The following is a 24,244-nucleotide window of genomic DNA, read 5'->3' on the forward strand; positions in this document are numbered from 1 at the left end:
CATGTCTTGAATTTATCGCCGGTCATCGGGTTTGGTGTTGAGACACACGAGCTGAACCCGGGTCTTTGGTGTAAAAGGGGTTATTAGTGGTCAAACCTCCAACCTGTGTGTCATCCAGACCCGGTCTCCGTCACATGACCTACACCCCAATATGAACTCTATGCAGCTCAGTTCCCAGACTTCTCTTTATCTGCTAACTCCTTTAGCTCAGAGGAGACGTATTATACTACCTAGACACTGTGTTCTTTCACTTCCGATATTTTACCAGCAATTAGACCCAGCCCACTTCCCAGTCCCAGTCGAAGCCTCAAACAAGAGTGGGGCTTCATGAACCGGTTCTGAATTATAGCATGCTGCCCAAAAAAGCTGATGAGAAGATACAGCTCCCAAATCACATACTGCTACACATTTACCTTGTACATGGCAATATAGAGGATATTTCTACTTAAGATAAAGATGTTTTTCTTCTTTTCTTTCGTCATATTTAAGTTTAATTTCATTCTCTAAAGAAAAGCTGAGCCTCAGAATCAGAATAGAAGTGAGACCCAGGCCTTTCCCACATAACACTGACGTACTTGCAACCGATTCGACTGTTATCAGCTCATTAAATGGCCATTATCAGTCGTTATAATCCTCATAGATGTGGGTCAGTAGGGGCCTGCTACACCTACGATGTTATGAAAGTGAAACTTAAAAGCGACACATTCTAACAACTGAATGAAACATTATGTTTTGAACACAAACAATATAAATAACAAAAGAAGATGTCGCTGTCAGTGATCGACCATGTGAATTGATGATAAAACCTACTAGTGGGTGTAGTGGGCCCCAACTGACCCACATCTCTGAGGCTGATAACGCCTATTTAATGAGCTGATAACAGTCTAACCGGCTGCTTCAACCTGCAGGAATCTGATTCTCTCAACCGGATCACAGTAGCATTACTTCTGTTTGGGTCAACATTAATGACATATTATATTGTTATTTTATTTTAGTCATATTATATTGAACTTGATTGAACAGACATTTTAGCTTCTATCGTTTTTTTTCATCCAAATCTACGGGATACTTTACTGCTTCTCATTTATTTTGGATGTTCTTACTCTACCTACCAGTCTTTTATTTTTTGGTGTCTGACTCACAGACACACTAATAAACATATATTGCAATACATGTACTCTATACTGTAAGTTGAATATTGTTAAGTGTTTTTCTTTTCTTCTTAAATCTGTCCTTGATTTATCTGAAGATGTTTTGACTTACTGGAGTCGGGTTAGTAGCTTGTGTGACTACAGTTTTTTTCTTATTGTTCTATTATTATTTTATTGAGCTAAAGCTTCTATAGTCAGCAGCAAAGCTACAGTAGCCTTATTCACCAAACACTGTAAGACTACATGTGATTGTAGACTTAGACACACTACACACTATACAGAAACCCATAAGAACCAGTGGTGTGCACAGACTGTCTAAGGATGAATAAGGGGGCAACTCTCCTCAATGCAAGTTTCACTTTGAGCTTTAATTTTGCCCTTAATGCTGAAGTAGGCGGATTAGAGCAAATATGATTTAAAAAAAAGTTATTTTTATAAACGGTCGCTATATCGTGACAGTAGTACATGAAACACATGTTCCTCTGTGTCCTACGGTGTCCTCTGGTGCTCCTAACGGTATCTGCAAGATTTCACAGACCGGAGGAAAACAAGCAGTAAGATCTGATCTGAGGTCTGCTGTCCAGCTGCCGTCTATGAGAGTCGGCTGTCAATCACTCGCGAACTCCGACCAAACGGTCAAACTAGGCAGCGCTGATCAAACATGAAACAATATTCTGTTAAGATAATGCCTATTTCTCGCCTCAAATGTTTTTGGAATCATCTTGTAGTGCACGGTTTAGCTGTCAAATGAGAAAGTTTATGACCCAGCAGCCATTGTGAAATCTAGATTTTTAAAGTCTGAAAACAGAGCCATTAGGAGGTGCAGAAGTCTAGTTTTCTCTCAGAACACTTGAATTACAAAAGGTTACTGAAAGGTTATTATGGAACTTTTGCCCAATGATGCCAAAATGTATACTGCCTACTGAAGCTTTAAGTGTTTTAGGCTTCTTCGTAACTACAGATTAAGTATATTTTTGCTTGTCTTTGTCACATGCACACTATGTGCTTTTACATTTTTTTTTTCTTCTACCATACCAAGTGGTTTTCTTGCCGGATCTAAAGTCAGTGACCATGACGTTTTAATTATTACGGCTTAAATACGCATTGATTTTGTGGGATAAATACGAATTACAGTGCATTTCTTTCGTAGATACAGTATAGCTACGAACGGTGTATGATACCAGCCTGATCTGCAGGATATTTGGGGGGATGTGAAAGGCATTTGAGCCAATCTTGGGGGGCAAATCAGAAGTGCACTAGGAGGGATCAGAAGGGCACTATTTGGGTCAATCAGAGAGCCTCTTGAGTAGGCTGAATTGTTATTAAGGCTCCTCAGAGCCAAAAAAGGTTCCCTGAGCAGCTCTAGGAACCTCAGTTGCCCCTTTGTTTTGCTATTAGTGCAAAAAAATTAAGCATTAAAGTACTCCATTCAAAAAAAGACCACTTCAGCTTCTACATTTAGACCCTTTAGACCCTCTTTGGACACCACTACACAAACCAGACAGTGTAAAGTCAGATGACAGCAGCAACTCATTCAGACTAAACATGTGTACATAGCAGCATTAGTGGCCTTAGCTTCAGTGCAGTACAGCAGCCTGTGAAGTGACTTGAAAGTATATTTATTATTCTTTAAGATTAGGCCAGTTTATCTTGTAATTCACGACATGGAGTGGCTGCCGATATTATTAGTCAACTAGGAGTAAGTTTTTATTTTCACCCAAATGATGTCAGTAATCTCTGTTCTCTCCTTTCCTGTATTTTTCTTAATCTCACTCTATGTTTTGAGGTAATCGTCTTTGTGTGGTGACCACTTAAAAAGTCTGAATTATAGAGCTTTGTTCACATATACGTTACGTATTTAAAGACAAACCTGGTGTTGAAGATAGTGTTTATATGTTCTGGTACTTTGTCCTTATCTCCCCCTTGTAGATGCAGACGGATCAGATCCCTCGCAGTGCTGTTTCCTTTCGTGTTGTTTTGTTTCTCCAGAGTTTTATCCTTAAATATCCCTTAAATATCTGTTGGCTGGGCAGTTCTCTTTTTATTCTCGCTTTAAGACGATAAAACAACAAAAAAAACAAAAAAAAAAGGAAAAAAAAGTTCACATTAAAGATCAGTTTCAGATATGTAGCATTTAAATATTGTAAAGAAGGTGAAGTTGCCACATAATTAATCATAGTTTTCAAGTTGCATATATAAAAGCAATGGTGCTTCATAGACCATGTATGTGTCCTTTTAGAACTTGTATCACATCTCTCGGATCCTAACACTATATTTTTTATGTTTTTTATGTCGTGCTGAAATTGTCTTTAAAGTTCATTTCGATCCTCGTAACGTGCCTTATGGTTGTCTCAACACAGTTTACCCTTCAAGAGCACAGTTTGTTCCCTGCAACCTGTAGATGACTTCCTCTGACTCCTCACACCTTAACTGCTAGCAAGCTAGCAAAGCCTGATATTAATGTGAAATTATACACCAGATTCGACTGTTATTAGCTTATTAAATGTGCATTATCAGTCATTATAAGCCTCATAGGTCAGTAGTATAACTACTACGTTGTAAAAGTGAAAGCGAAACTTAAAAGCAACACGTTGTGAAACTGAATGCAAACAAAACAGCTTCTGTAGGTTTAGGAAACAAAATCACTTAGTTAAGTTAAGGGGAAAATATTGTGTTTTGGCTTAAAATAACTACGTTTGGAAAGTGAAAGTGAAACTTTAGGTTGTGAACATAAAGACAACTACACGTTGTTGGTTCCACACAGGATGCTAATCCTGGTCTCCTGGTGAAACTACTGTGTTTTGTGTCCCATCCATCGCCCCGACCTCCTCCTCATATGGAGGGTCATGGTGTCTGACTTCCACTTCTGCTCCTGTCATAAGCAACACGTTCTCACTCCCAACTCGTCAAGCACCGCCGTTTGGTCGACGCCCCTCGTGTGAAACTAAAAGTAACGTTGACTTATTTGGACACGTCAGTCTTTAGTCACATAACTCGTCAGAATCATCAGATCTGTGTGACGTGAGTCAGTAGTCACGTGACTCATTAGTATCGTCAGTAGTCACGTGAGTCGTTAGCATCATCTGTCACGTGAGTCGTTACTATCGTCAGCCCCGAGTTACGTGAGTAATTAGTATTGTCAGCCCCGTGAGTCGTTAGTATCGTCGGATACGTGAGTCCCGTGAGTCGCTATTATCGTCAGCCCAATGAGTAACGTGAGTCGTTAGTAACGTCAGTCCTGTGAGTCGTTAGTATCGTCAGCCCAGCGAGTCATGTGAGTCGCTAGTATCATCAGTCCAAAAGTAACACTAGAGGGGTACGCCGTGCGTCGGTCTCTGATGCCGAGGGGCACTGACCAAGCGGCGGTATTTGACGAGTTGGGAGTGAGAACGTGTCGACATGGAGGAAGAACGGCACCTCAGATGGACTTTTTAGCAACCGATGAGATTTTAACTAAATTGGGTTAATGTATGTGGAAAGAGTTGGCTGCATGGAAGTTCCATAATATAAATCTAGGCAGAGGGGGGGTCCCGCTCACGTTTTTAAGCTAGCGTCTGCTGCACTAGCTTCAACCAAACCATTTAAAATGGTTTAAAAATGAAAAATGTATACAGCTAGTCATTTAAATCGAGATAAAACGATTGTTACACATTGTTTTATCATCGCTAAAATAAAGAAATGTTCCAGTAGATATTCATTTATGTTAGAATAGTTGACCTGAGGAACAGATGTCAGAATAAAGACAACTCGCTGAGAGGATAAAAGCTAAAGCTAGTAGCACAGATGCTAACCCCCAAAAATGGGCGGGGCTTCAGCTCCCTATTTAAACCCTATAGAAGGCGTATCACCAGTCCTAGAGCTCTACACGCTGTGCTGCTTGAAAGGTTTTACAGTTAATCCACTCATTCACTGCACTTCCTCTTTAAAGACGATATCAGCATCTCGTGGCTCAACAGGGTTTTTGTTTTTCCTCATGGGATCCATGTTCAGCTACTTATATTCTGTTTTCGTCAGTGTCATACAGTACAGTTATATTAGCTGATCCTGCATTTTTTTTAATATGCTATAAATCCATATTGATCTTATTATTATCATATATTGTTCTTATTATTATTACTACATGGGGAATTAAGAAGTTTGTGTTTCTGCACTGATATCTTATTATTATTAAAGCATACTGATCTTACCCTCCCTCTCTGGCTTCACGCGTGGTTTATTGTGGTTTACATCACGTTTAATGTTCTGATTGAAAGATCGTTAGCAGTTGTGATGGAGGAACTCATTAATTAACAATCAAAAGTTTTCCACTAAATGGTTTGGGCTGTCAGTGTTGCAGAAGTGGCGACTTTCTCGCTAGATTAGGGACTTCTAAAATGCAACAAGTCACCTGTGATTGATTCAGAGATTTAGAGGTGCTCATATTGTTCTAATTTATCTTTTAATATAATATAACATGCACTGTCTTTGTAACCTGTAACACTGAGTGTCAATGTGAGAAATGGAAAAGAAAAGTCCCCTTTTTTTTTATTCTTTTTGATAAGAGTCTCGTCTGCTTCCCTGCTCCACGGAAAAAACATTTTTCAAAGCTTTAACTCCACCTTCTTAATGTTTTTGTCTTGGATTGTGACGCACATCCTGTATTAGACTTGGACAGACTGGCAAAGAAAGAAAAGACACAGTGTCTCCTACCACGTATGCTCTACCAGGTACTGGTTTTGGTGATTTTGGCATTTACAGGGTTGATTTGAGGATAAAAAGAAACAAACAAACACAAAGTCAAGAGAGTGAAGAGACTTTAGGTATTGATTAATCATCACTGACACTCAAAAACAACATCACTGACAAAAGGGCTGTCTGATGGCGAGGTAAAGCGTCTGTGGACGGGAGCAGCAGAAAAATGCATTTTAGCTACCTAAAAAAAATCAATATCAGTTTAAGTGTACGGTATATTTTGAATATTTTTCACCGCTTTACCTCACCGTCAGCCACCAGACTCCATTCACAAAACAGTAATTTTCCCTCTCAGAACAGGGGAGTTGCTGGTCTACCGCTGCATCCATCGGTTAGTTAGTTTGTGTTATTGTGTGACTTTCTGATCTGAACTAACGTGGCGTCCACAGCAGTACGTTGCTTAGCTTCCTGCCGCTACTCCTGTCTGCTTCTCCAAACTGGGAGCAGTAACTGTATTAATACACTGACTATAAGGATGTATATATACTGTACATGTAGCAGCGTCATCATGAGGAAACCTAAGTCAGGTAGAAGGACTTGAAGGGAAAATAGCTTATTGACACTAAAACATACTTTGATCAAAATGTGACTGTTTGGATTTGAATACATCAGGAACATCACAGGATGATATAGAAACCTAAAATATTAATAATAATGGACTCGCCCTTTAAAAGATAAACAATACCAAGAATAAGGCCTTTCATCACTTCTGGTAAACCGGATCCCAACACAGAGAATGATGGGAAATCTGGGAAAGCGCTGGCAGAGGGTGTAATGCTTTATAGTTGCTTATAGTTTAGTTTTTTTTGTGGGGGTTTTTGTGCTTCTTCCTTCCTCTACAGGAATACAGGAACCCAAACTGCGTGGGCACACAAAAGCAGGCATGTTGGACATTCAGACAAAAATGTAGGAAAATACTCTCACACGTCTTCCATCCCTTTGTTCCAGCTGATTCAGAGCCTTTTGTTTCCTTCAGGTGGGGAGTCAGGGAAACCAAACCGAGCAGCTTCCTCTTGTCTTTATCCAGTCTCTGCTGCGGTCAAACAACTCATGCTGCACCAAAACCTTCTGAAAGCATCTGTGAACTAACCCAGTCGATTCTCTGACCAACCTCTGCCTTTCTGTCCACTCATATGTCTGTCTGTCCTTTGGGACCTCAGCATGTTCTCAGGACAGTTGTCCATAACGCTGATCCAAGGACAGTTTGTTTGTGTTTTGGTCCATTTCCAGGACACCGAGCTGCTCTGACCTCCAGCTGTAAACAAACATCCAGTTTCCCATGTTGGAACCAGAGCTGTTTGGATTCTAACATGTGATGGTCCGGTCGTAAGGCTTACATTTACACGTGCGAATGTAAGCAAATGTGGGCGGTGCTAAGTGGGGTCAGCAACACACTTCTTTGCTACTGGTTGATCTGTGACTTCACCGGTCAAAGTTCACATTTAGAGTTGAACTCCACGCTACGGAAGCCCTGAAAGGCAAGCTAGAATTTTTTTTTTTCTGGTGATCCACATTTTTAAGTCTGATCTAAATTATTTTTCCTCCTGTGTTTATGACTTAAGAACAGCCGGAATATTTTTTGCTGGGATAATCTTTCTAAGTCTGTCTCTTTTTTTTGGTCTGTGAACCAGGAAGAAAAAATGTTTTTTTCAGGCAGATTTTTTTAAGTTCCTTTTTTTCCTGTCTGAAAACAAGTGACATTTTTTTTTACTTAAAGTTATTTTTTTGGCCTCTGTAGGAAAAAGATACAACCCAGGTTAAGTCAGTAAATGTCAGTATATGGGTGCTCTACAGTTGGAGCGTCCGCCCAACAGCCGGCTTGACACGTTACCACAATACGATAACGTTTCCTGTCCATGACAGAGTTAGCATGCAGCTTTAGCCGTGATGTCTAGCTCTGCTTTTCCTGTCAATGTGTGAAACCCAAAGTGTTTACATCCTTTACTGGATGTGTAGTGTTTACCACTTTGGATTTAACATGTGAGGGTGCAGGTCGTATCCACGCAGACCCTCCACTGTTTTCTACTTTCTCGTTTCGGCTCGCTGTGGTTTGTTTGGGTTGACAGATACAGAACAGATATGACGTCACGTTACTCAGACTACAACAATAAAAGCAGTAACTTCCTTCTACCTCCACAAAGACTCAAATTAAGCAAATATATCGATTCTGGCATTAAAAAATAAATTTCGAAATTGTAAAAAAAAAAAAAAAAAAATACATAGGTGAATAGTTTTTTTTCCCCACCCCTGCTATTTAGTGACATAACTACGCCATCGAGCGCTTGAGCAACGGCGACCTGGTGACAATGCAGCTGTCCACACTGGCTGTTTTGTTGTATGCAGTGTACTGTGTTTATACATTATTCATATGAAAGTCATTGGGTCATGGTGGCAGTCAGAATTGTCTATTCTTTAAATATTTCTCTCAAAGAAGCTAAAAATGGGCGAGAATACTCAACAACCGTCCAAGATATTCACAATCCCAAGAGGAGGATCCCTAATGATTTAGACAGAATTTCCACTGGCACAAAAAAATGACATTTTCTGAGCACATTCACGCTCCCTGGAGCACAAACCCTTTTTAATTGGAATACCATATATTCTCTAGACCGCACTAATTTCTCTTGTAACTTAAAGTCTTCCGGAAGGTAAAAGTTCTGCCCAAAAAGAGCCGAGATGGACTTTTTGTTTCTGGTACTGGCAACACTAAAGCACTTCCTCCCCAGGCCAGGTGCACCTCGTTGAGTAACGCAGCACACCTGAGCAGAGCTACTGGAGAGGGAAAAGCAGGGAACACATAACAAACAGCACCATATTACAGCCTCCACATTGACCATAAAGTTGCATTATCACCTCTCTGAAACAGCTTCAACAAAAATGAAGATTTACTGCATTATTGACTGTTATGTATTAGACGGCATTAATTCCTCCCAGGTGACATGAAAAGGATCAGCAACTATTCAGCATGTCAACGGGTTCTCCACGAGGCTCATTTCCTCTCCTCTTCTACAACGGTTTGTATGATATCTTATGAAATGATATATTAAATGTTATTCCTAATCTTTCGTTTTTTTCCTACGAATGTCCATCAACACGTGTCAACTTCCCTCCATACATTCATTCAGTCTTTTTAAAATAAACTTCCATCTTCACAGGAAGCTTATTAGTTAGGTTTAGGAAAAGATGGTGGTTTGGGTTCAAATAACTCCAGAAGTTATGTGACAAATAAATCAACGTTGACTTCAGCGGTCTCCTGGTGAAAGTCTGTTTTGTTTTTTTAAAACTCATAATATATTATGTAAAAAAATTAAACAACTCATAATATATTATGTAAAAAAAAACTCAAAATATAGTATGTCAAAAAAATTAAAAAAGAAAACACTTAATATATTATGTAAAAAAAAAAAAATAAACCTCAAAATATAGTTTGTCAAAAAAATTAAAAAAGAAAACACTTAATATATTATGTAAAGAAAATATCTCAAAATGTATTATGTCAAAAAATTTTAAAACAAACTCATATATTATGTCAAAAAATGTCCAAAAGATTCATAGTATAGGATGTCATGAAAAAGTGGAAAGTCATACTATAGTATGTCAAAACATTTACAAAACAACTATAATATATTATGCCAAAGAAATTCAAAAAGCTCATAATATATTATGTCATGAAAAAAAACTCATAATATATTATGTCATAAAAATGTCAAAAAGTCACAGTACAGTGTAGTATGTCCAAAAAAATTTAAAAAAGTAAAAGTCATAGTATACAGACATTCATGAGAACAACGGCAGACCTTCAGGAATCAGTCAACAGAAGTTGAGATGTGGGTTTGACACTGGAACCAGACTACAGTAACACAATGGATCTCTTACATCATACAAGTATTGACAAACTGTCCTTTTTCAGTCTTTGTTTTTCTGTGGGAATTCATTCAGAAATACAATCAGAGGCCAAATCAAGACTCTCCAACCCACAATTGTGTTTTCAGAGATTGTTCTGATCTGGGAAGCATGAAGACAAAGAGTTTATAATTCCTCCGTCCTCCTCACTGTTTGACCCCTTTATGTCCCAGTTTGGCTTCGTCAGGAAAAGAGACAAAAATAAGCTTAAAAATAATACGAGGTGGACGGAGGGTCAGGGATTATACTCACTGTTAATAAATAGAAAACGTAGAGAGAAAAGGACCTCCTTCACACAGACTCTTATATTCCAATAATGCAGTTACTGGTCAGATTATTTTACTGTTGCTGTTCCTGAGTTATGTACAGACGTAGGCAAAATTGTTGGTACCCTTCCGTTAAAGAGAGAAAACCCCACAATGGTCACTGAAATAACTTGAAACTGACAAAAGTAATAATAAATAAAAATTTACTGAAAATTAACTAATGAAAATCAGCTGTTGCTTTTGAATTGTGGTTCAACAGAATCATTTTAAAAAACAAACTGATGAAACTGGCCTAGACAAAAATGATGGTACCCCTAGAAAAGATTGAAAATAATGTGACCATAGGGACATATTAAACTAAGGTGTGTCCTGTAAATAGCATCACAGGTATCTTCAAACTTGTAATCAGTCAGTCTGCCTATTTAAAGGGTGAAAAGTAGTCACTGTGCTGTTTGGTATCATGGTGTGTACCACACTGAACATGGACCACAGAAAGCTAAGGAGAGAGTTGTCTCAGGAGATCAGAAAGAACATTATAGACCTTCATGTTAAAGGTAAAGGCTATAAGACCATCTCCAAGCAGCCTGATGTTTCCTGTGACTACAGCTGCACATATTATTCAGAAGTTTAAGGTCCATGGGACTGTAGCCAACCTCCCTGGACGTGGCCGCAAGAGGAAAATTGATGACAAATCGAAGAGACGGATAATACGAATGGTAACCAAAGAGCCCAGAACAACTTCCAAAGAGATTAGAGGTGAACTCCAAGGTCAAGGTACATCAGTGTCCGATCGCACCATCCGTCACTGTTTGAGCCAAAGTGGACTTAATGGAAGACGACCCAGGAGGACACCAAATCATAAAAAGCGAGACTGGAATTTTCCAAAATGCATATTGACAAGCCACAAAGCTTCTGGGAGAATGTCCTTTGGACAGATGAGACAAAACTGGAGCTTTTTGGCAAGTCACATCAGCTCTATGTTCACAGACGAAGAGATGAAGCATCCAAAGAAAAGAACACTGTACCTAATGTGAAACATGGAGGAGGCTCGGTTATGTTATGGGGCTGCTTTGTTGCATCTGGCACAGGGTGTCTTGAATCTGTGCAGGGTACAATGAAATCTCAAGACTATCAAGGCATTCTGGAGCGAAATGTGCTGCCCAGTGTCAGAAAGTTTGGTCTCAGTTGCAGGTCATGAGTCCTCAAACAGGATAATGACCCAAAACACAGCTAAAAACACCCAAGAATGGCTAAGAACAAAACATTGGACTATTCTGAAGTGGCCTTCTATGAGCCCTGATCTAAATCCTATTGAACATCTGTGGAAGGAGCTGAAACATGCTGTCTGGAGAAGGCACCCTTCAAACCTGAGACAGCTGGAGCAGTTTGCTCACGAGGAGTGGGCCAACATACCTGTCGACAGGTGCAGAAGTCTCATTGAGAGTTACAGAAATCACTTGATTGCAGTGATTGCCTCAAAAGGTTGTGCAACAAAATATTAAGTTAAGAGTACCATCATTTTTGTCCAGGCCAGTTTTCATTAGTTTGTTTTTTAAAATGATTCTGTTGAACCAAAATTCAAAAGCATGTCTCATTTTCATTAGTTAATTTTCAATACATTTTTATTTATTATTACTTTTCTCAGTTTCAAGTTATTTCAGTGACCTTTGTGGGTTTTTCTTTCTTTAACGGAAGAGTACCAACAATTTTGCCTACGTCTGTAAATGCTGGATATGTTGGACAGGACTGGTGTCAGCTGTAATTTACAGACCATAAATACAAGACTCTAATCTATTGATACACTCAATACTCATATTCATTGGTAACACTTTATAATAACAATCATTTAAAGATGGTAAATTAATAGTTAATTAAACTTAGTTAATAGTTATTTTACTGTTAACAAACAATAAAATGATAATTAATTTTAATTAATTTACTAATTACTAAACTCATAAAACGTCAGTATATTATGTCATAAAAATGTAAAAAAGAACAAAAAGTTATGGTATATGATGTCATAAAAAGTCATAGAATATTATGTCATAAAAAGTCATAAAAAAACTCATAGTAAGTATTTCTATTCATATTTAAAGTATTATCATGAGATAATAATTAGAAACGTTTCTTTCAAAATGTTGAACTACTGTCTCTGGATGCTGTTGTTTCACCAGCTGCAGTTTACTCCATCTTCTCAGGATGAATCTACATCAACATCTAGAGGACAGAAACAGATACTACAGCTGTGATCTCACACTGGAGGTGAGCATGAATCCTTCACTGCTTCTAGCAATCAGCCCTCTACTGATAACACGTCTCAGTTTTACTTTGAATCTGTGGAGGATATTTACCAGCAGAGTATGGCTCTTTAGTGGTTCAGCCATATATAATACTGTATGTTCAGACTCAGCTGCAGTTTGTCAACGCAGACGGAGAATAATTCACATTAGAGTTACAGTATATTGTGCTCATAGATACAAGGATGGATAGGAGGTATGGGAGAAGTGTATACGTGATGTGTTAACGAAAATAAACAAGAGGATAAAATAGCCAACACGTTCTCATCCCAACTTGTCACATACCGCCGCTTCGTCACGCCCCTTGGCTGACTTGTATTTTCATTTATAAGGACATTCTATCCAAGTTACTGACATATTAACAGATGTAGTGACTGCACTATAGTATGCCATAAAAAAGCCATACAAAGTCATGGTATGGTATGTCATAAAATGTAAAAAAGTAAAAAAGGTCATAATATATTATGTCAAAATGATTAGTTAAGTGTACTCGTTGTACCTGCTGCCTCCTCATCCTTACCTGCGTTTGCCTGTTTCCCAAAATCTGTGACACACCATACAAATACATCTGCAACACAATCATTATATTTTACATTTATTCATTTTATTTTTATTGTTTTCTGTTTCATTTGTTGTTATTGTTATTACTGTGGATTTTTTTGACAATATTAACAGTTAATCTTGATATTATATTATTATTATTATTAATAAAACCTTATACCGTCATAAAAGGTACATGGGAACTGTCAGGGTCGTGACCTTTTCCCTGTCCCTGTCCTGTCCCTGCACCGTCTGTAGTGTTTACTGTTGCCGTGGATGTGTTACATTGTAGTTAATGTAAAGCCTGGTGCAGCTCATTCAGGCTCATTAAAGGGCGCCTTGTGCGTCGGTATCATCATCGTGGGTATTTGACGCCCTGCAATAGCAAAGTGGGCCTCTAATAACGTGATAATGCAACAATGTGAGTCAAGGGCGTAGAAGACACAATAAAGTCGGAGCTTCTTCAACAAGAAAAACTACAAAGATATAATATTAATGTATGACAACCTCAGTTCAAGATGTAACGGACTGGGTATAATAGTATTAATAGGGTTAATATAGGGTCAATAGGTTTGTTTTAATGAGTTTTGTTCCTATTGGAGACAGTTATCTCCCTAAAAAAACTCATAATATATTATGTCAAAAAATTTAAAAAGAAAACTCTTAATATATTATGGTCAAAAAAAACCAACTCATAATACAGTTTGTCAAAAATAAAAAAACTCATAATATAGTATGTCAAAAAATAAAAAAAAACTCATAATATATTATGTCAAAAATAAAAAATCTCATAATATAGTATGTCAAAAAAAAAATTCATAGTATGAATGTCATGAAATGTCAAAGAAAGTCATCAAAAAATATATCAAAACATTTACAAAAAACTATAATATATGTTGGCCAAAACAAATTCAAAAAAACTCATAAGTCATAAAATTGAAAAAAATCACAATATATTATGTCAAAATTTTTAAAAAAAAACTCATAATATATTATGTCATAAAAATGTCAAAAAAGTAAAAGTTCATAGTATTCAGACATTCACGAGAACAACAGCAGACCTTCAGGAATCAGTCAACAGAAGTTGAGATGTGGATTTGACACCGGAACCAGACTACAGTAATACAAAATAGGTTTTGTTTTAATGATTGTTCCTATTGGAGGCAGTTATCATATAAACAAACTCATACACAGGCCTCCCATCCCCGACCTCTCAGACCTCAACAGCAAAACCATCACAAGCAGAGCACACAGCGCAGCACATGACCCCCCACCCTCAATCCATTCAGCATACTCTAGATATCCACACTATTTGGTGATGGGAGATTTTGTAAAGGTTGACATTTTCAGTCATGAGGGAGATGTTTTTGCAGATGATGTGGTTTCAGAGACAGTGCTCGTCATTGTGGATGACACTTTATCCCATGCCGTTACATCTTGTCCTGAAATGGTTGTCATACATATTCACTGTTTTTTGTCTACTAGCAGCTTTTTGTCCTCTTGTTGTTAGTTCCGGTTTTGTCTCCCAGCAGCAGCAGCGTGTTTATTAATGCTCGTCCATACAGGACAGACAAGAGTACAGTTTGTTAAGTATTAATTCACAGTTAGAGGAGTTGAGTCCTGTGACCGGGTTGTTGGGGGTAAAGAGATAATCATATGTGCTTCCTTTGTTCCAACTGTACTATAAGAGAAGTTTATTATTTTCTCTTCAGTATTCCCTCCGGAGACTCTTCCCTCTGACTTCTGTGTGCAGGTATGCTCTCCATATATTATATTCAAAATATTTAAATTTTCAACCCAGCAGTGTTTGATATACAGTATATAGGATAAAGACATAAAATATATATTTATTTACTTTCCTGTTCAGATGTTTCCAAGACTGAACTGTCAATCTCAACATTTTAATTTTAATTTTTTTCTCTCTCTCCAAAAGTTTTTGGCAGTTAAATCAGTTAAATCTTTACTGCGACAAGTAGAATTAAAAAAAATACAGTAGTTCTTCAGACTGTCCTAATGTTTGTCTCTAGGCTTCACTTTAACAGTGTCATGTAACACCATCACTGCTCTCCTGGGAATGTGTAACTTTGATCTCAGTCTTGGCTGATCAAGTGATGGGAGCCAGGCTCTTCTACCATCCTGCCTCCATGTTTAAATTCTCTTTTCCACAGACCTTTATTTAGTATCATTGTAAAGCAGGTCATAGTAATACTGTGGTGTATCAAAAGTCAACTGTTGCAATCCTCACAGCTGGAACACAGGAAGAGGAGAAACTTTATTTTTTATGTCTTTTTTCGTGAGCGCTCGCAGATATACTGTCAATAAATAAATTAAATAAATGAATGAATGAATAAATACCAATTATACCTTTATGTTACTACGGCCACCTCTACTAATAATAATGGTAATAATAATAAGTATATTAGAAATAATAATACTTATTATTTTGAATACCAACATAATAATAATTGTTATCAATAATAATAATAATTCACGAATAAATACATGTACACTAATGCAAATACAAATTCTACGTTGATTCTACTGCTACCACTTTTACTACTACTAATAATAATAATAATAATAATATAATAATCTACCGTCTAGTTAGTTATGAGAGGTGATAGAGATTTTGCCAGAACCCAATGGGCACCCTTTACCTTAATGTGTAATCTATTTAACCATAAAATTTCACAACTTGACGTCCAAAGGTGATGCAGAGGTTGGCTCGAGTCTGCAGAGGTTGGCTCGAGTCTGCAGAGCCTAAATTCAGTCGGGCTCACTTAAAGAAACCAGTTTCTACTCGTGCAGCAAGGATTAAAGGTGCACTGCAGGTTTCTATGCAGGTGAGTAATTAAACTGTTTTCATGGTGTTGATAAGTGCTCCAAACAGTTGATTTACTTCATGTTTTAAAACTTAAAGCAAATGTAAATCTTCAGAAACCCGGCCAAGATGAAGTTTGAGGATATTCTGGAGGAAATCAATGGTTTCGGGCCGTTCCAAATCGCCATCATCGTCCTGCTGTGCGCCCCCTCGAATAGTCCTGCCTGCCATGTCACTTCCTGCTGAATAACTTCATCGCTGCGCTGCCTCCTCACCGCTGTTACCATCAGCACCCTGGGTGATGGAGGGCTCTTCAGAAATTTAACCTCGGAGCAGAGACTGACCGTCAGCCTTCCCGTACGAGACGATGGCGGGCCTGAATCCTGCGAGATGTTTGCGGAGCCTCAGCTTCAGCTGTTAACCAACAGCTCCGACAGCGCAGACCTACCGACCGTCCAGTGTCAGAGCGGATGGGTTTTATGACAACTCCACCTTCACCTCCACCCTGGCGACAGAGGTACAGTCACTGACTTTTATCAGCATACAACACAGTCTCATGGCAGTTGTTGCGAAATTGAATCTATTTGATTCATGTACATAGACATCGAATTTCCATGTTTTTAACGACATATTTAGTGTGTTTCCATACGAATGTCCATCAACATGTGACGCACGTGTCAATTTCCTCTCAGTGTTTTCAAAATAAACAACTAAATTAGGTTTAGGAATAGATCAACTTGGTTAGGTTTAGGCAACAAACTACTTAGTTAGGTTTAGGAAAAGATTGCGATTTGAGTTTAAATAACACCGGAAGAGGCATAATTTAAGTACGGAAGTTACTTGACAAAAAAACTACGTAGTCATAGTTTAAAGATCATGGTTTGGGTTAAAATAACTATAGAAGTGGCGTTACTAATGTACAGAAGTTACGTGACAAATAAGCCAGAATTTGGGTCAGAATAACTATGGAACTACTTTCCGGTTCACAATTACGTGGATTATATACTAATTGATTTTGTGTCTATGAACACAAATCAATAAAAAGTTTGTGACTATTTCACGAACTGCTGAGCGACTGAGCTGGTTTAAAACGGCGTCAGTATCCAGGAGAAAATATTTTTCCCTCGAAACGTAATTGAAAATGTAGTTTGGTTGTAGGGGGAACAGAATTTTGTAGAAGACAGGGTTGCGTTGTCAATCACTATCCGATTACAATCTGATTTAACGTTTTTGAGGCTTAAGTTTTGTGTTTAAATAAAGTTTTAGAGTCAATGCTGACAATATTTTCTGTACACCACAACAAATATGTGTTTTGTTTGTAGAGTTTTCAGGGCCCTCCTACAGTATAAGCGAAACCAGCAGCCTCAATAGATAATCTGATGGCCTTCTCTCTGTTGGTCTTGCCTCTCCAGTGGGACCCTGGTCTGTGACAGAAAAAGCCTGGCACAAACCACCGGCACTATCTTCTTCTTTGGTGTGATGATCGGGGCCATAGTGTTTGGATTCCTCTGCGATAAGTATGTGAATAAAAAGTGTGTCTCCAACATTTTTATGATGAAGTGAAAATCCAGCTCACATCGTGGTGGTTTTAAATGTTTTTTCCAAGAGAAAGGACTTAACAGGTTAAAGGAAAACTACGTCACAAATCTTCATGCTCATGTTCATTTTCCAGTACGGGAGAAAAAAACACTCTCCTGGTCCTCGTACATCATGACCATCGTGTTTGGCTTCTCCAGCGCGTTTGCAAAACTCCTACGTTCTGTTCGCCGTACTGAGATCCTCATCGGGTTCGGAATTACAGGAATCAGCATCAACTCCATCGTCCTCAGTAAGATAACACGTCAGCCTCATCAGCTTGTCATGTTTTGGTTTCACCCCAAAGCATCAGGTTTACAATGTGGGGGAGTTTAAGTTCGAAGGAGCGTATCTTATTAATTTATTTTGTCATTTTTGGTCACTGTGCAGGCATCGAGTGGGTCGACACAGATCATAGGTCATTCATCGGTGTGATTGGCAGCCTGTCCTGGTCCGTAGGTAACATGCTGCTGGGCTGGGTTGCCTTCCTGGTCAATGACTGGAGGACGCTCATCATGACCGTCACCGCCCCCGCTGGGGTTTGCTGTTCTGACCTGGTGGTAAGTCAGTCAGGCTGCTTCCAGACTAAATCCAGAAGTTGTCTGAGTCAGGATGAAACTAATGATGACAGTATGGCACAAATTATTGTACAGTTCAGTCAGTAACTTAATGCACATCTCTCCAATTCAGCCGGAAAGTGCTTTCAATGTGATTTCAATGATGTCCTAATTCATGTATCCACTAATTATTCATTATTTTTAATATAATTGCAGGGTGGATTCCTGAATCAGCCCGCTGGCTTTTAGTCAATGGGAAAGTGGAAAGGGCTCAGTTTTACCTCGACAAATGTGCCACGTTCAACAAAAGAAAAAAAATGTCGTCCAAATTAAAACTGGAGGTGAGTTTGATGTTAAATTAATTATTATGATGTGAGGGGGTGTGGTGAATTGGCATGCATTGCTGTCTACCACAGTTTCTTTTTGTAATAATACCACTGGAGGGCGACAGAGTCTGACATTTTCAAATCCCAAAACCTACTTAGTATTGTTTTTTTTATGAATGTGAATTGCAACCAACTGAAACTTCTCCTGTGTGCCAAGCGTGTCGGAGAATGACGGAGGCCGACGGAAAACTAGGGCTTTCAAAGTTAACGCGTTAATAACCCGTTAAAGCAAATTTGTTTTTAACGCCACTAATTTCTTTAAGTGTGTACGCAACATGAGATTTTTAAGGCTTTAAAAGCTAGAGTGAAGATACTGGCATCAACTTCAATTAATCAATTAATTATTTAAAAATAAATTGTTCTAGTGTATGAGGGTTTTGAACATTATGATAGAAGTATATGATGGTCATCCCCATGCTCTATTATGGCTCAGAAGTTGTTGAAGCAATTTTTGGGTGGATACCATTTGTTACACAGATTGGTGCTAAATGTAACCATTTTTTACCACTGGAGAATTAATAAAAATGATCAATAATTCCTCCAAAATACCACATTAAGACACCAAGACCTTGAGGAACACCATGGAAAAAGCCATGCTGGGATTTGGGATCAAAATCTTTTGACTTTGGAGATTTCTGCAAGAATTGCATTTTTCGGCGATTGGATGGCGAGCACTTTTGTTGTGTTAGCTGCTCAGAAACCCCTTATTGTCAATCTAGCTAGGAAAAGCCATCCATCCTCTGAATGCTCTAGGTCTCTCTTTGTGGCTGTAAAGTTCATGAGGCTGTGATTATCTTAGAGGTCTCCACAGTTCATTTTATACAGTGAGGTCAAGTTTTAAAAAAAATTGTCTCACTACAATGAAATGGCTACTACGGGAACTAACATCATGATTATCATAAAGTGGGCATGTTCTGTAAAAGGGAGACTCGTGGGTACCCATAGAACCCATTTTCATTCATATATCTGGAGGTCAGCGGTCAAGAGACCCCTTTGAAAATGACCACGCCAGGTTTTCCTCGCTAAAATGCAGCCCAAATTTGGAGCATTATTTAACCTCCATCCCGACAAGCTATGCAGACACATCTCAGGTTTTCTAGTTTCATATGATACCTGTGTCTTCACTCTAAAACTGAACCTGTTACAGTCTCTGAAAGACAGTAAAGTCTTTACTTTACTGTCTTCCAGAGGGTTAACAGTACTTCTCTTCCTCTGTACAGACTCTCTCCAACATAGGAGTCCAGGAAAAACAGGACAAAAACTACTCGTACCTTGACCTGATCAAGACCCCGAAGATGAGACGGTTAACTCTGCTGACTGGGATTGTGTGGTGGGTATCGCCTCTAAAATTAAGTTAAAATCTTAATGGTAATTCCTTTAAAACGTATATTTTAAAACTGAATCTCCTTCAATAGAATACATTGTAGATGTATACGGAGGCAACGTAATGAATAAACAACGATTTGATTGCAGGTATGGAGTTGCATCAACGTATTATGGGATCAGCCTGAACATCAGCGGGTTTGGTTTAAACATGTACCTCACGCACTTCATCTACGCCGCCATCGAAGTCCCCGCCAAGCTCATGATCTACTGCTTCCTCAACATGGTTGGACGGAGGAAGTGCCAAGCAGGCACGCTGTTACTGACGGGACTCTGCATCGCTATAAACATCTTTTTACCTCAAGGTCGTTATTTTTCTTTTACATTTTTTACGTTATTTTTGTATGGAGGACCACAACGAGTCATGGAAATAGTAATGAAGAATTTAATTGATTTATAACTAATTGTACAATAAAAATAGACATTCAATTAATAAATGGGACTAAATTAGAAAGTATTTCATTATTTGACATTTTAATGGGCAATAAAAGGAAGAATTGTGCAAAACATTTACAAATGAATCTATCAATAAATAGTTCAAATTAAAAAAGGGATTTACAATTTCCGTGACTCTTGTGGTCCTCCATAATGTTGTAGGTGATACTGTGAATTAGTATGAGCCAAAACCTCTCATTATTGCTTAAGTTACTGAATGTTTTGCACACTTGAATACGTGTTGTGTGTAGGTCTGTGGCATGTGCGTGCTGTTGTTGCCGTAGTTGAAAGGGCCTATCAGAAGCTTCCTTCACCACCGCCTTCCTCTACACTACAGAGCTTTACCCGACAGTCGTCAGGTCAGTCACTGTCACAGCATTGACGAAGCCTTATTATGCTCATCATTCATATCAGTTTATTTTTTATTTTGGCAGGTTTCGTCTTCCATAGATAACATGGATAAGGGCCACTAAACGGCTACTGTTACTTTGTTATCTTGTGCTGCTGTGTTTGTTGGAATTTCCCCCTGTGGGACAATAAAGTCTAAAGTCTAAAAGTCCTGAACCTTTCCTATCTGCAGTCACAGAGAGGATTAAATAATGACTAATTGATTAAGTCAGTGCTTATGATTTACCTTCCGTCTCCCCAGACAAAATGGTTTGGGCTACACGAGCTTCACCAGTCGTCTGGGAGTGTCCGTGGCTCCGCTCATCCTGCTGCTGGAGGACGTGTGGACTGTTCTACCTCAGATCATCATCTGTTCCGTGGCCGTCGTCTCCGGCCTGCTGGCTCTGCTGCTGCCAGAGACCCTCAACGTGAGGCTGCCAGAGACCATTGACGACATTGAAAAGCCACGGTTGGTCAATTCACACGTGAGATTTCAAAATGTTTTTGCACCATCTGGTGGCACTATTGAGAATAACACTGATATAACACACATATTGTGACTGGGAAGTATAAAGAGCAGCGAACGCCACGTAGGGAGGAGGTCGGGGTGGATGGATGTGTCAGAAAACACCAGACTTACACCAGGAGACCGCTGTTAATGTCCCGTATGAAACCAAACGTCAACGTTGATTTATTTGTCACGTAACTTCCGTACTTAACTGACGTCACTTCCGTAGTTATTTTAACCCAAACGTTGATTTATTTGTCACATAACTTCCATACTTAAGTACCCCTACAACACTTCTGTAGTTATTTTAACCCAAAGCACCATCTTTTCCTAAACCTAACTAAGTAGTTTTTGTCATGTAACTTCCGTACTTAAGTTACGCCACTTTGGGTGTTATTTAAACCCAAACAAAATATATATTTTTTTTAAATACTGGGGTGGAAATTGACACATGCATCACGTGTTGCTGGACATTCGTTGGAAAACGCACGAATAATACGTTGTTGAAAGTCGTGCTGAGCGTCACGAAAAAAAATGGGAAATTTGTGTCTATGTACACTATAACTGAAGTGACACTTTGTGTTTTCATTATTTTCCCTTCTCTGATGCAAATATAATAGACCTACACACATTTTAAGTACTGTATGTTTTTGTAGACGCCCATCTTCATTTCCATTGTGCAGTTAGAAAACCTCTGTCGGTGTACCTATTTATAACCCCAACAACACACTACAGTTTCCCTGAAACATAAAAACCATTTCCTCAAAGACAGATCAGATCTTACACATGTTGTGTAACATAACACACATGAGAGTGGCGCTCGGTGCTCGCTGGATGTGGCAGGAAACATCTGTTTGATAACCCCAGAGAGTCTTCATCTTTATAGTTCCAAGAAATGTTCAATGTGGGTATTTTTCTCGTGTAATTGTGCAGGAAATAGTAAACAAATCTTTTTGCACTGAATTTAACAATCTTTATTTACAACAGTTGATAAATAGTGATTTTTAATGCTGCTTATTATTTGAGACTAGTAGTGGAACGGTATGTCGTTCATAGCAGAAGTTGGGCTGCAGGCTCTCGAAGGTGCAGTCGGACGTGTCCATGGCACAGCGGCCGCAGTGGCAGCTCAGAGCCACGGGTAGGTGACGGTCGGGTCCACGCCGGGAGAACAGTCGGGAAGCTCGAATGTCTTGTAGTAAAAGTCCTGGTACGTGCACACATGCTGGTACACATTGCTGAACGGGATCTTAATGACGGGGTCCTGGAGGGGAGCAAAGATAACGAGATGCTGTTAACCTACACATCATCGGTGGTGGGGTGGGGTCACTACTCAACCTGGTCTCATTACACGGTTATTCAGCGTGTCATGAGGACCGATTTAGTGTTTTAGTGTCCAGTGAGACTCGTTCTTATACTACAAACAATACCTTGGTGGGGCAGTGACCGCTGCAGATGGTTGTTTCCACCGGGTGACACTTGGAACAAGCCCTCCTTCTCCAGAGACACCGTCTGGTTGATGAGCTGGCAGGACGGCAGCTGGAAGGCGCTGGTGAAGGAAGATATTCGGTACAAAACACACACTGTAACTAAAACTGTGTGTTTTTCTCACAGGACGAGGACGGGAAACAAAGCGTCATCGCTGCTAACATACAGTACGAGCGGTGACGGAGCTGCTTGTTCTACTTTACTGAAATTTGAGCATGTTTAATATTCACTGACACAGTTTAACAAAACACACTTTTTTTCTTAATTATGAGGTGTCATTTCCATGTGGATGTGACAATCTGCAGCCCAGTCATGAATTTCAGATTAAATCAAGTTACAGCACTTTCCGTGTTATTTTAACCCAAACCACCATCTTTTCCCAAAGCTAACCAAGTAGTTTTATTTTGAAAAGACTGGAACGTCACGTGTCATGTCAAAAAAGAGAAATTTGTACGAATCAAATAGAGTACATTTCATGACTATTTCCCGAACTGCCGTGAGACTTTGTTGCAAAAATTTCTGGACAATATTTGTCATTGTTTTGTGTTGTTAATTGATTTCCAATAATACATATATACAGTACATACATTTGCATAAAGCAGCATATTTGTCCACTTCAATGTTGATAAGAGTATTAAATACTCATTTTGAACAGATAAAAAATGTGCGATTAATATGCAATTAAATATTTTAATCAATTGACAGCCCTAATCAAAATGTAATGTTTCATTCAGAACAACACGTTCTCATCCCAACTCCTCACATACTGACGCTTTGCCAGACCCCTCGGCGCCCCCTTTTGGTCGCTGTAAACACATGATTAATGTTGTGAATTAAACAAAAGCACTTGTTTAGGATTAGGAAAAAAACAACACGGTTGGGCTTAAAATTACTACTTGAACGGTGTGAAGACGGGACAAAAACAAACAGCTGATTGTAACGTGAAGGGGAAACTTAACACATGGGACATGAACAGCGGTCTCCTGGATGAAAGTCCTGTGTTTGTTGGACCCATCAACCTTCCCTCCCACCTGCCCCACCACAGCACTTTCTCTGAATGTTTACTGTTGCCACGAATGGGTTTACATCGTAGTTTATGAAAAGCCAGGTGCGTCTCATATCGACGCTGAAGGGTGCCTTGTGCGTTGGTATCTACGGCGACGGCCGTGACAAAGCGTCGGTACTTGAGAACGGGCTGGTTAGAACGTGTTGCTTTTAAGTTTTGCTTTCACTTTTACAACGTAGTAGGTGTAATAGGCCCCTACTGACCCACATCTATGAGGCTTATAGCGGCTCATAAAGTACATTTAATCATAATAAATACATAATGTAAAATAATAAATAATTAAAACTGTGTGATTGTTGTGATTTACCTGCAGGAGCCAGGGGCCAAATGGAGTATGAGGCTCCCAGAATCCAACTCAACATCACGGGGAACATCGCTCTCATCATCCTGCAGGAGACCGGGGGGGTCAGTCAGTCCATTAATGACTTACTAACATGGATAACTGTGGTCTTCTAAAAACACACAACCTGGCAACCCATCCATAACGCATCAAGAAATGATCCATCAAGTGTTAATAAAGTAATGATTATTTTACCTGCTGTTCTATTAATGATATTTCCAGCTCATTTCTATTCATAACACTGCATTTTTACAGTTTAATGATATACAGTTGATGTTACTCTACAACATTAATACATAGAAATGATGAATAAAACAGATGAATTGGTGGTTGTTGGTGAAGAGGAGCTTGACTCACCTGTGTGGTGTCTGCAGGCAGCGTGCTGGCTGTCCGTCCCGCTCAGTCTTTATAGA

The 24,244-nt window shown here is 39.0% G+C and overlaps 1 protein-coding gene, 1 long non-coding RNA gene and 1 pseudogene across 2 annotated transcripts; 2 read left to right on the forward strand and 1 right to left on the reverse strand.

Moving 5' to 3' along the window:
- The first annotated feature begins 1,960 nt into the window (after window positions 1-1,960).
- Window positions 1,961-5,345, forward strand: LOC119495584. Its single transcript, XR_005208518.1, has 2 exons — window positions 1,961-4,309; window positions 4,388-5,345. It is a non-coding gene; the product is annotated as an uncharacterized LOC119495584 (long non-coding RNA).
- A 2,716-nt stretch (window positions 5,346-8,061) lies between these two features.
- Window positions 8,062-24,025, forward strand: LOC119495580 (annotated as a pseudogene).
- LOC119495568 (gonadotropin subunit beta-2-like) lies at window positions 21,968-23,877 on the reverse strand. The gene is given in 5 exon segments (XM_037782199.1): window positions 21,968-21,994; window positions 21,996-22,075; window positions 22,078-22,201; window positions 22,368-22,486; window positions 23,799-23,877. Coding segments are annotated over 5 exon segments (429 nt in total).
- Window positions 24,026-24,244: the final 219 nt, after the last annotated feature.

This window comes from Sebastes umbrosus, chromosome 10, assembly GCF_015220745.1.
Source record: "Sebastes umbrosus isolate fSebUmb1 chromosome 10, fSebUmb1.pri, whole genome shotgun sequence".
NCBI classification, from domain to species: domain Eukaryota; kingdom Metazoa; phylum Chordata; class Actinopteri; order Perciformes; family Sebastidae; genus Sebastes; species Sebastes umbrosus.